The 13,542-nt window shown below is 46.0% G+C and overlaps 1 protein-coding gene across 1 annotated transcript in view; it reads left to right on the top strand.

Moving 5' to 3' along the window:
* LOC124622516 (zinc finger protein 236) overlaps positions 1-13,542 on the top strand; it is an 846,219-nt gene that overhangs the window by 811,789 nt on the left and 20,888 nt on the right. Inside the window, exon 13 of the mRNA XM_047148276.1 lies at positions 10,034-11,484. Coding sequence (XP_047004232.1) covers positions 10,034-11,484 — 1,451 coding nt within the window. The remainder of the gene's footprint in view (positions 1-10,033; positions 11,485-13,542) is intronic.

Below are 13,542 nucleotides of genomic sequence, written 5' to 3'. Positions count from 1 at the left end.
TCTGAAATGTAATGTCCACTATTCAAAGTGCCGTCAGTGCGAACAAGAGGTGACCGAGATGTGTAACCAGTGGCACCCCATACCATCTCGCCGGGTGATACGCCAGCATGGCGATGACGGACACACACTTCCAACGTGCGTTCATCGCGATGGCGCCAAACTCGGATGCGACCATCATGATTCTGTAAACAGAACCTGGACTCATCCGAAAAAGTGAGGTTTTGCCATTCGTGCCCCCAGGTTCGTCGTTGAGTACACCATCGCAGGCGCTTCTGTCTGTGATGCAGCGTCAAGGGTAACCACAGCCATGGTCTCCGAGCTGATAGGCCCTGCTGCTGCAAACGTCGTCGAACTGTTCGTGCAGACGGTTGTTGCCTTGCCAACGTCCCCATCTGTTGACTCAGGGATCGAGACGTGGCTGCACGATCCGTTACAACCATGCGGATAAGATGCCTGTCATCACGACTGCTAGTGATACGAGGCCGTTGGGATCCAGCACGGCGTTCCGTATTACCCTCCTGAACCCACCGATACCATATTCTGCTAACAGTCATTGGATCTCGACCAACGCGAGCAGCAATGTCGCGACACGATAAACCGCAATCGCGATAGGCTACAATCCGACGTTTATCAAAGTCGGAAACGTGAAGGTACGCATTTCTACTGCTTACGCGAGGCATCACAATAACGTTTCACCAGGCAACGCCGGTCAACTGCTGTTTGTGTATGAGAAATCTTTTGGAAACTTTCCTCATGCCAGCACGTTCTAGGTGTTACCACCGGCGCCAAACTTGTGTGAATGCTCTGAAAAGCTAATCATTTGCATATCACAGCATCTTCTTCCCGTCGGTTAAATTTCGCGTCTGTATCACGTCATCTTCGTGGTGTAGCAATTTTAATTGGAAGTAACTGTTCAGGGCGACCGTTAGTGGAATGACTACATAAAACAAGTTGTGGGAAAAGCAGACGCCAGACTAAGATCCACAGGAAGAATCGTAAGGGAATGTAACTCATCCACGAAAGAAGTGGCTTACAAGGTGCTTGTTCGACCGATACTTGAATATTGTTCACCAGTCTGTGACCCTTACCAGGTAGAACTGATAAAGACAGACAGAGGGAGGTAGAGAGAGAAGGTCCAACGAAGAGCGGCGCGTTTCGTCACCGAATCGTTTAGTCGACGTGAGAGCATTACCGAGACGTTCAACGAACTGCAGTCGCATACGCTACAAGAGAGGCGTTGTGGATCTCGGAGATGTTTGCTACTGAAATATCGAGAGAGTACTTTCCAGGAAGAGTTAGCAACGTATTATTCCTCCAACATTCATATAGCTAAAAGACCACGATGAGAAAATTGGTAAGTGAGAGACTTACCGACAAACATTCTTCACACACGCCATTCGCGAATGGAAAGGGGAAAAAGGAGTCAGTCTGGTGTCAGAAGTACCCTCCGTCACAAGCCGCCAGGTGGGCTGCGGAGTATTGATGTAGATGATGTGGATGTAGAAAGAGGAATAATTATAATAATATTAATACTGGTACGAAAAACAAAAAGTTACACGAAACAACTGAGCCACGAAGCCTCTTGTTATAGAGGAATAATTGTTCAAATGGCTCTGAGCACTATGGGACTTAACTGCTGTGGTCATCAGTCCTCCAGAACTTAGAACTACTTAAACCTAACTAACCTAAGGACATCACACACATCCATGCCCGAGACAGGATGCAAATCTGCGACCGTAGCGGTCGCGCGGTTCCAGACTGTAGCGCCTAGAACCGCTCGGCCAAGAGGAATAATAACAATATGCATACGTCAGTGGTTAGTACACTTTTTTAGCGTAATTTAGAAGGGACTGCAGTTCAGAGACGCCGCGCGGGATTAGCCGAGAGGTCTGGGGCGCTACAGTCATGGACTGTGCGGCTGGTCCCGGCGGAGGTTCGAGTCCTCCCTCGGGCATGGGTGGGTGTGTTTGTCCTTAGGATAATTTAGGTTAAGTAGTGTGTAAGCTTAGGGACTGATGACCTTAGCAGTTAAGTCCCATAAGATTCCACACACCAAAAAAAAAAAAAGAAAAGTTCGGAGACATACAACGTTTGAAAAGCATTCGTCCAAATAATTGAGAGTAGGTGAGTTACACGGTTGATTTTAGTAATAACAGCAAGAATTGCGTAGCTTTGACGTCATCGGGTTTTACACGGTATAAAATCGAAGTGTGAATTTAGCAATTCTCTTATTACTAAGAATATGAACACAGGTTTCAGAATGTGGCTACGCGAACGTGCATATGGCGAGGAAAGCTGCTGCTTTCAGTCATTTCCGGCGGCCGGGGTGGCCGAGCGGTTCTAGGCGCTACAGTCTGGTGCCACGTGACCGCTGCGGTCGCAGGTTCGAATCCTGCCTGGGGCATGGATGTTTGTGATGTCCTTGGGTTAGTTAGGTCCCATAGTGCTCAGAGCCATTTGAAACATTTTTTCAGTCGTTTCCGCCTGCGTTCCGAACGTCATTTTCTTAGTAGGCGCATAGGGGGGCGGGGGTTTCTGTCTCCTCTTACCGCTTTTTCTGTTGAATGTCGATCCTACTGGTAGACCCCCTAACCGTATCGGCTTTGTTCTTAGTAGCAGGTACTGCCGTCATATGGATGTACGCCTTCATCTGTCTGGAACGTTCCACGCAGATGGTATGGATGCAGGAACATCCATGTGGGCAAGAAACTGGAAAGTATCCTTTGTTAGAAACATAGCTTGTAATTTTCTATAACTGCTTGCCGTTTTCGAGACTCTTTGATTTCATGTTACTTTATTCTTTAACAGTTAGATAAAAATGTGAAAATTGACACATAAAAGTATAAACGCTGTTACGAAAATGTGAGGGGGGGGGGGGGAGGGAGGGGAAGGGTGAGATCTCATATCCACACGATAACGCTCTCCCCCCCCCCCCTCCCAACCCCCTGTCAGGAGGAAACATACCTAAACCACGAAAATATTTAATCTGTATAGCCAGGCGGAGATTTGAACCTCATTCAACCAGAATGCGAGTCTGTTGACTACCGCATCACTTCGGTCGAAGCATATTTAAACTCAGGAGTTTTAGTGTGATTTGACTTGGCCTGGTCATAGTTGTGGCGCAGGGAACGGTGGGAGTCGTAAGTGGCTTGCGCCTGAGGGGACGCAAAGGTTCAAAAATGGCGCTGAGCACTGTGGGACTTAACATCTGAGGTCATCAGTCCCCTAGAACTTAGAACTACTTAAACCTAACTAACCTAAGGACATCACACACATCCATGCCCGAGGCAGGATTCGAACCTGCGACAGTAGTGGTTGCGCGGTTCCAGACTGAAGCGCCTAGAACCGTTCGGCCGCATTGGGGGCATAAGGCTTGTCAGTTTTGTTGTTATTTATTAATAACAAAATTCAGCAAAACATAGCATATAAGTTTAAATAACACAACAAAGAAATACTTACTTGCTCTCAAATCCAAGAAATAAAAATGAATATGGACGTATACTTTCAACTAAATCTCAATTTAACAAACTCCGGACACGTTAAATAAACGTTGGTTTACAATAAAAGGGATCACAAGGCAAATATTCATACCTACAACTAATTAAACGTACAAAATGGACAGAGCAATAAATACATAAATCCTAAATAAAACGCAAATGAGAGCTGACAAAAATCACTCAAAAGCTAACATTAATTTTGCCAACTCACTAAAGCTAGCAAGAATTAGACAATTTAGCAAGACACAAAAAACCGATATTGAGCATGTTACGCGCCATTTGTCAAACGTGCGATGCTATTATCAGAATATGTTTCGGAATTACGTTACCCAATTATAAAGTGCCAAAAAAGCAAGGAAACAAATCAGTACATCGCAAAACCGCATGTACTGAGAACCATGTAAATATTCATCTTGTCCTATAGCATAACATTTCTTAGAGCTTCTGTGCCATTAGGCTCCGTCTGAAGTAAAAGCCCTGCAGCAAACATGAATTGTCAGACATAAAACTCTTCGTAGAGCATCACATGTTGGTATGTTATACTCTCAAGGCACAGCTCTGAACTAAAGGCAGCAGACAGTACATTTTTGCAACGCGTATGTCTCACCCTCAGCGATGCTACTGTCCCTGACAGAATCTGTGATCATTATACGTCAAGCCCTAGTAAATTACAACATAGGTGTAGCATTCGTTTTTAAAATCTACTAGGACTTGACATATATGTTCACAGATTTTATGATAGGCAGTGGCATATTTAAGGCTGTGACTTACGCGTTGCGGAAAAGTATTATCTTTGGTAGGTGAAGGCAGCTGCCTTTAGTTTTGAGCTGTGCCACTATGTTTGACGATGTATGTTTTCAGCTGGCTTTTGCTTTTGACGGTGTGTAATGGTAGCTTCAAAAGCAGTAAGGTATGTTGTACTAAGGGACGGTATACTGAGGTGTATGTAGTATTTACGATGTATTGATTATTTTCCTTCTTTTATGGCGTTCGATAGCGGGATAACGTAGGACGAAACATGTTGTTGTGAAAATATTACACGTTTGACAACCGATGCATAACGTTCTCAGTACCGATTCATGAGATAGTTATACAATGGCTTTACGATAGATAGCGCTGTGTTAGAATATGGACACTAGGCCAGCAGATTACATCTAAGAAAGGTTAATCTAACCTGTTGAAGATAGCTTTTACCAACAGAATAAGAACACATCTCTCCCCCCCCCATCCTCACCGCTCTCACTCTCTCTCTCTCTCTCTCTCCCTCCCTCCCTCCCTCCCTCCCTCTCCCCTCTCCCACCAACCCCACCTCCCACTCTTCAGTTAGGACAATGGTAAACAGGAAAACACTGAACTTTTCAACTGCTAGCATAGCGTGAATGTGAATTTCAACCAGAGTGTTCAACCGATGTTTCCGTCAAGCATCACCGCCACGACACTCTTCTTGTGCACATCCGTTCAAGAGCACACACCACAGGCAACATCCACTTGTGCACCGTCGGCAAGATCTTCCCTGCAGCCAAGACGCCAGGACCAGGAATCAGTGTGTCCGTGTTGACAGCAAGTTGACTCTAATTCACGCACAGACTTTACCACGCTGCCGGCCAAGCGAGGGCGTAGCTCAGTCCGTACTGATCACACCAATCTCTATTGTTCGCTTCTTGTCCTTACTCATTAGCTCTCCACCACAGACTGGTCTGTTTCTCCGACTGAAATTCTGCACTGCTCAAGCGTGGCGACGTTGTAGAGAGACTCCCACACTTGTTGCGAGTTCTGGACGACCAGGCGACCATCAAATGCTTGTCACGCCCATCACATTAGGCGGGGATTCAAAAATGCTGTAATTGAAGGGAAATAGTTCTTAGGGTTCCGCACCTCATCGCTAAAAACGGAACCGTTGTAGGACCACTTTGTCCTCGATCCGTCTGTCTGTCTCTACGATTGTTAATACCCCTTTTTTTCAGGAATACGTTGAGGTATCAAGCGGAATTTTATGCTACATGTCAAGGTCTACGGACTTTTGTCGGTGTGAAAAATTTAATTTTGTAAGCCAATGTGATCAAAAGATACGGCCTTTTATGTCACGTATACTCGCAAACTTTCTCAGCAAAACACATACACGTTGCTTTCCGTTGACTTAGAATCATGAAATTTGACAAGAAGAAAGGTTTTATAGTACAAGTAAAGGAAAAATTCCGGAAATTGTTAATTTTTAGTTATATTGCATAAAAAATACTTCTTTTCCCGTTTTTTGTCCATCTGTCGTGTCTGTCAGTTCAGACCATTATTCTCAGGAACGGTAGAGGTATATAATTTGAAATATATATCGAATACTAAGGTTCATGGCTGTATAAAATATTTAAGCATGTAAGTCAATACAATAAAAAAATACGGCCCTGTATGTTACATATTTTGACACTCCTAAACTTACTCATCAAAACTTGCACTGTAGATGAATTGTCTACATACACGTCGGGCCTCGTGGTGTAGCGATAAAACTCAAGCCTGGAAACGCAGAGGTCACAGGATGGAACCTCGGTCGGGCCACTCGTCTCCATTTATTTTGTCAACCGAAGTTTGTGTGTCTATGTTTGTCAAACCACGTTTATACTGATATCCTCGTTATTATTGTTATTATGACAAAGAACGACAGCATGCAGAACAAACTGTTCAGAGCAACGTGGGGAGAGAAGTTTAGCAAAATTTGCGAAAAAACTGCAGACTAGGTGGTCATTCAAAAAATGAAATTTTTCGTGGCAGCATTTTTAAAGTCATTTATAGTTTTCGCCAACTTACGTTATTGCAATGAGCAGCTCATCAGTAGTCTCAGCAGAAGAAATAGCAAGCAGCAAATCTGTGTCCCGCTTTGGCAGAGCAGCTGATAGAAACTGATTCTGTAGTATTCGCGGGATTTGTGAATGTGCTGAGAGACATCACAAAAACCTCAGGCGAACTATCTTTGTATAGCATTGTACCGGCGCACCGAGTACTGTCTTTTCTTTTTCAGTTGTTTGAGCTTCGAATAATGATAAGCCACAATAATGTTATCTTCAGAAAAGCTCATGATTGCGGCTGAAACTGTAACAGAAACGTGATTCGTGCTGTATTGTTGCTTGTCATCTGGCGAGTCGCACTGCATGTCTGTCGTATATCATATCGTTCCAGAGGGGACACAAGTGTCGGACGAATAAGCGTCGCGTCAGGCGATTTTTATTGCAAATGTGTCGTATCGCTATCGATGGACTCAGTGTGCACCACGCCTAACTAGGCAGGGCAATGCCACGAACCATGAAATGTGTGGAATACAAGATCGGCACTAATTACATAGCCGGAACTGCAGAAGAATGCTGTCATGTCGACTGTAAGCAATATGAACAGTAATCAACATTGACGAATGTAAGCCAGAGTCGTCGTAACTACATGTAATCCAAAAGAGTTCCTAATCAAAATATATGTCCAGAAGGCGTATCTATGCCATTGATCGATATGAACTCCTCGTTCCACCCGCCGTAGGACTGCGGCTGCTGAAGGCGAAAGTACGAGCCGTATGAACAATGTAGCCGCGACCATGAATCCAACTGCATATCACCCGAGCGGCGGATTATTACACAACTGGCCATTAAAATTGCTACACCAAGAAGAAATGCAGATGATGAACGGGTATTCATTGGACAAATATATTATACCAGAGCTGACATGTGATTACATTTTCACGCAAAGACCCTGTGAAATCAGTACCCAGAACAACCACCTCTATCCGTAGTAAGGCCATGATACGCCTGGGCATTGAGTCAAACAGAGCTTGGATGGCGTGTACAGGTACAGCTGCCCATGTAGCTTCAACACGATACTGTGATACTGTGATGAGCCACTTGCTCGGCCACCATTGACCAGACGTTTTCAATAGGTGAGAGATCTGGAGAATGTGCTGGCCAGGGCAGCAGTCGAACATTTTCTATATCCGGAAAGGCCCGTACAGGACCTGCAACATGCGGTCCTGCATTATCCTACTGAAATGTAGGGTTTCGCAGGGATCGAATGAAGGCTAGAGCCGCAGGTCGTAACGCATCTGAAATGTAACGTCCACTGTTCAAAGTGCCGTCAATGCGAACAAGAGGTGACCGAGACGTGTAACCAAAGGCACCCAATACCATCACGCTGGGTGATACGCCATTATGGCGATGACGAATACACGCTTCCAATGTGCGCTCACCGCGATGTCGCCAGACACGGATGCGACCATCATGATGCTGTAAACAGAACCTGGATTCATCCGAAAAAATGACGTTTTGCCATTCATGCACCCAGGTTCGTCGTTGAGTACACCATCGCAGGCGCTCCTGTCTGTGACGCAGTGTCAAGGGTAACCGCCGCCATGGTCTCCGAGCAGTTAGTTCATGCTGCTGCAAACGTTGCCGAACTGTTCGTGCAGATGGTTATTGCCTTGCAAACGGCCCCATCTGTTGACTCAGGGATCGAGACGTGACTGCACGATCCGTTACAGCCATGCGGATAAGATGCCTGTCATCTCGACTGCTAGTGATACGAGGCCGTTGGGATCCAGCACGGCGTTCCGTATTACCCTCCTGAACCCACCGATACCATATTCTGCTAACAGTCATTGGATCTCGACTAACGCGAACAGCAATGTCGCGATACTATAAACCGCAATCGCGATAGGCTACAATCCGACGTTTATCAGAGTTGGAAACGTGAAGGTGCGCATTTCTCCTCCTTACACGAGGCATCACAACAACGTTTCACCAGGCAACGCCGGCCAACTGCTGTTTGTGTATGAGAAATCGGTTGCAAACTTTCCCCATGTCAGAACGTTGTAGGTGTCGTCCCTGCCGCCAGCCTTGTGTGAATGCTCTGAAAAGCTAATCATTTGCATATGACAGCATCTTCTTCCTGTCGGTTAAATTTCGCGTCTGTAGCACGTCATCTTCGTGGTGTAGCAATTTTAATGGCCAGTAGTGTAGATAAGTAGAGTTCAAATAAATTGACCGAAAAAAGATCGCGAGACCTAAAGCAGTTGTGCGACATAAACGAAAGATTGCAGGCAGGCGTCTTTCTACATGTGAAAGATTATGTCCATTCAAATTTCGCGCCAGTTGGATAAGAGTGGCGCTAGTAGTGCTTTAAATCACGCCGTAACGGTCGTGAGCATTAGTTACCTTTGAGAATGGAAGTGGCGACTTGATGCCAATCAAGAATGCCTTCAAGGCGACAAAGATGCCATAATAAATACCTCACTGAGTTTGAACGAGGTCATGTAATACGGTTACGAGAAGCTGAATGTTCCTTCTACGATACTGCATAGAGATGTGGCAAGAATGTACGTGATTTCTGGCTGCGGTGGTCATGAGAGCGAGCAGTCGCAACAAGACCGGACGCCGAATGGCTGCGTGGTACTACCGGGAGGGAAGACTGTCGTGTTCGGTGTATGGCTCTGGCGCGTCGTACTGCATCTGCAGCAGCTATTTGAGCAGGTTTCCACCACAGTCACACAGCGAACTGTTAGAAATCGTTTACTTCAAGTACAGCTCTGTAGCAATCATTCCAGTGACCACAAACCACCGCCATTTGTGACTTCGGCCATATCAAGTGAGAGCTCATTGGAATGCAGGGTAGAGGTCTGTTGTGTTTTGTGGTGAAAGCTGGTTCTGTCTCAGCTCTAGTGATGGCAGTGTTTTGGTTAGGAGGAGAGCAGTTGAGGGCCTGCAAACAACCCATTTGCGTGCTACACTCATTGGACCTACACCTGGATTTATAGTCCGAGGTGCGAACCCGTATGTTAGCAGGAGCGCCCTCGTGGTTATCCCACGCAGCTTGACTGCAAACATGTCCGTCAGTCTGGTGATTCGACCTGTTGTGCTGGCATTTATGAACAGAAGTCCAGGGGGTGTTTTCCAACAGGATAACGCTCGCCCACATACCGCTGCTGTAACGCAACATGCTCTACATAGTGTCGACATATTGACTTGGCTCCTCGATCAGCAAATCTGTTTGTAATCGAGCACGCATGGGATATCATCAGACAACAACTCTAGCATCATCCACAACCAACATTAACCGTCCCTGTATTGAGCGATCATGTCCAACAGGCATTGAACTCCATTCCACCAACTGACATCCAGCACCTGTACAACACAGTGCACGCACGTTTGCATGTTTGCAGTCAACATTCTGGCGGTTTTTATAGTGCGAGAATTTCGCATTTTCAACAGCGTATTTGCATATACATTAGCCTGTAATCTTGGAATGCCAATCTCTCATATATGTTACCGAGACAAACGTATTCCCGAAAATATACATTAATCATTTATTGTGTTTGATTTTTTATGCAGATAGCGTTCAGCAGGATGCCGGAATTGCTTTGACAAGATATCTTAGATTTTAGTAATCGCTGTGTTGAATTGTTGTTTATGCTACTGTGATCTATTGTCACTTGATACTAGAATACCATAATACGTGTTCAGATCTTTGGCTTATTCTTGCACTGATCTTTCAACCTTAACTGCTTCTGCTCGCAGGAAAACCTACGGAAACACGTACTGAGCACCGCGAAGCACCAGGGGAAGTACATGTACCAGTGCCACCTGTGCGACTTCGGCTGCAACATGGCGGCCGACTTCCGTGCCCACCTGGTGGTCGCGCACCCCAACGCCTTCCCCGACAGCGAATGCGCCGCGTCGTACGCCACGGGCATCTACCAGCGCGCCGACGACCCAGTCTCCGTCGACCATCCACTCGAGCGCCAGCCGCGGAAGCGCAAGAGGCAGACCAAGTCGGCGGGCAGCTCTGAAGACCCGCCAGTGGCGAACCCAGCCGCACTACCTACTGTGCAAGAGCCCGAGAGCTGCGTCGCTTCTGGTGGATCTGCCGACAACCTCAAACAGCTGCAGCCTGGTGAGATGACTGCCCAGCCAGCCAACGAAGAAGTCTCATCTGTGAAAGTGAAACCAGAGCCCACAACACTGCATTCTGACGATCGGACTCTGCTGGAACCCGAGGAACCAACAGTGGGGCAGTGCCTGCCCAAAAGGAAACTGCAGTCCTCGACACCGAAATCAGCTACCTCAACAGCTTCAAACTGCTCACCGCCAGGGCATCAGACGACATCCCAGACGCCACAGGCGAAGCACAGAATACGCCTCGTGACTGCGACAAAGTCAGCGGCACAGCATCCCGTTGGCAGTGTTCGTCAACTGACTCCTTCAGTACCTCCCCCACTCCAAATTTCTCCACTGTCGATTCAGATCCCAGTGGTACCGACGGTGACGACACAAATACAACCGAAAATAGCCATTCCAGCCATCAGAAATTCTACAGCTGCTACAGCTGCGCGTCCGCTGATTGGAGTGCCTGTTCCTCAGCTGCAGACATTTCGGGCCACAACTGGCTGTCAGGTGCCACAGCTGCTGGTACAGCCGGCACCGTTAGCATTCATTCTGTCACAGCCGGGCAACGTCCTTCAGAAGTCTACAGCCACCATTCAGCCCAAGAGTACTGCTAGTCCAACACTAGTGACGGTACGTGCGGAAAGTCCCAGGCCACTGACACCTTCTGTGATCCAGCTCTCACCATCTGTCATCTGTACTCCACAGCTACAGTTAGCATCCAACGTTTCTGTCGGTAAAACAGTACGACCTTTATCCTTGACAACATTGTCCTCAGTACCAGGAACCAAAGAATCTTTGATCACTCCTGCTACGATCTCTTCCAAAGCCCAGACTCAGGCAAAATTTACAAGAAACGTTGTAGTAAAATCTCAGTCACTTCAGAATGCAGTCCAATTAAAGAAAGCAACAGCATCAGCTCCAGCAACGGGAAAAAAGTTTCCACCACTTCTGAGGCCGGCTTTGGGTGTGACGTTCCAAAAGACGGCCCAGTCTTCAGTGACAGCTACAACGTCAGTGGCCTCGCTGACAACACAAATGAGTGGAACGCCAAGTGATCATCGGGACTATATCAGTCAGACAAGGTACTGTTCACAGACGTATCATCTAATCAAAAGTAATTTTACTTTTTTCTTATTATATACTGCAGTTGTTACTGGTATCGCCAGGTCCATATAGTTTGAAGTCCTTGAGGATGCAGGATGCGGCAGGTTAAAAAGCTAGATGAGAAAATATTGACATGTTCTTATACTGAAGAACACAGGGCACAAGGATACCAAAGCTTTAGACTAAATTTATTCAATATGATTTTACAGTTAGCAGCTTATTTTGAAGAACGACATTTTTCACCAGTCTGTGTACAATTTCTGTTTTATTTTCCATACTATCAGTTTCAGGCATTGCCTATCTCAAGTGTGTCTGAAAACATAGCAACACACAGTAGCAAAAACCAGCTGAACACAGATCATGTAACTAATTGTATGACCCATTACACAACGCTATAATTACCTCGAGTAACGTATTTCGTTACATTGTCGTCATTAATTTAAAATTCGCGCGCCATTTCGTCATCTAAAATGTGCATGAGATGAAAGAGCTTGTGAGAACAAAAGTATTTCCACGTTATTTAAACGTCACATCCAGCCAGAAGTACTATGAAAACAAACCTTGCAATATTTCCTAGGAAACATGCTGTTTGCACTCACTCAACGAAGTGTCAAAAGTGCAATTCACATCGGAAATTTTGAACTGTCACTCAGAGGATAAAAGCACACGCATCTTACAATTGATATGGTTTGGGGGGTTGGGTTGTTTGGGGGGAAGAGACCAAACAGCGAGGTTATCGGTCTCATCGGAGTAGGGAAGGAAGTCTGACGTGCCCTTTCAAAGGAACCATCCCAGAATTTGCCTGGAGCGATTTAGGGAAATCACGGAAAACCTAAATCAGTATGGGCGGGCGTGTGATTGAACCGTCGTCCTCCCGAATGCGATCCAGTGTGTTCTCTTAATAGTTATGTGAAAAATGTTTTATATAGAAATATAAATCAATTGGACGTGAAATTTAAGTAACGTGATAATACTTTTGTTCTATTGAGCACTTTCATGTCATGTACCTTCATATTTTAAATACGGACGCTTATGAATAAAACGCGATTTTTAAATTAATGGCGACGATGTACCACGCATGTTACTCGAGGTAAATATTATCGTCGTGTAATAGTACGTCATATTAGTTACTTTATTGGTGTTCAGCTGTTTTTTGTGTGTTGCTATTTTTTCTGGCTCACTTGACAATGGACAGTGCCTGAAACTGGTAACGTGAAATAAATAAATAAATAAAAGCTGTACACGATCTGGTGAAAAAATCTCGTTCTTCAGATTTATTGAGCCTGTGCGAGCCACGTAGAAGAAAATTTACTAGCAGCTGTATGCAATATTGTTACAAATTATTCGATGAATGCGAATGGCTCTAGATGTACTAGCCAGTTGTAACATATGAAAATTTGTGCTGGACTGGCACTTGAAGGCGGATTTCCAGCTTATCGCCAGCAGCCATCCATTCCACGCACGCTCCCCGGTCCTATCCAGACCTCCATATGTCACTGTCCGCTTCCTTATGTCGTAATCTTATGTACGTCTCCTTTTATGTTCGCGACACTACTTGATTCCCGCTCAGGGAGAATGATACGACCAAAAGGAATCGAGTCCACTTTTATCGTCATATGCCCCGTCTCGGCTGGTTGAAGGCATATGCGATACTCATCGGTGAAGAGAACGTGATGCCAATCCTGAGCGATCCATTCGCCATGTTGTTGGGCCCGTGTGTACCGCGCTGTATGGTGTCGTGGTTGCAAAGATGGACCACGCCACGGACGTCGGGAGTGAAATTGCGCATCATGCAGCCTATTGCGCACAGTTTGAGTCGTAACACGACGTCTTGTGGCTGCACGGAAAGCATTATTCAACATGGTGCCGGTGCTGTCAGGGCTCCTCCGAGCCCTAATACGTACGTAGCGGTCATCCACTGCAGTAGTAGCTCTTGGGCGGCCTGACCGAGTCATGTCATCGACAGTTCCTGTCTCTCTGTATCTCCTCCATGTCAACATCATCGCTTTGGTTCACTCCGAGACGCCTCGACACTT

The sequence above is a fragment of the Schistocerca americana genome, chromosome 1 (assembly GCF_021461395.2).
Source record: "Schistocerca americana isolate TAMUIC-IGC-003095 chromosome 1, iqSchAmer2.1, whole genome shotgun sequence".
NCBI classification, from domain to species: Eukaryota; Metazoa; Arthropoda; class Insecta; order Orthoptera; family Acrididae; genus Schistocerca; species Schistocerca americana.
This window is presented reverse-complemented; position numbering and strand designations above follow the sequence as displayed.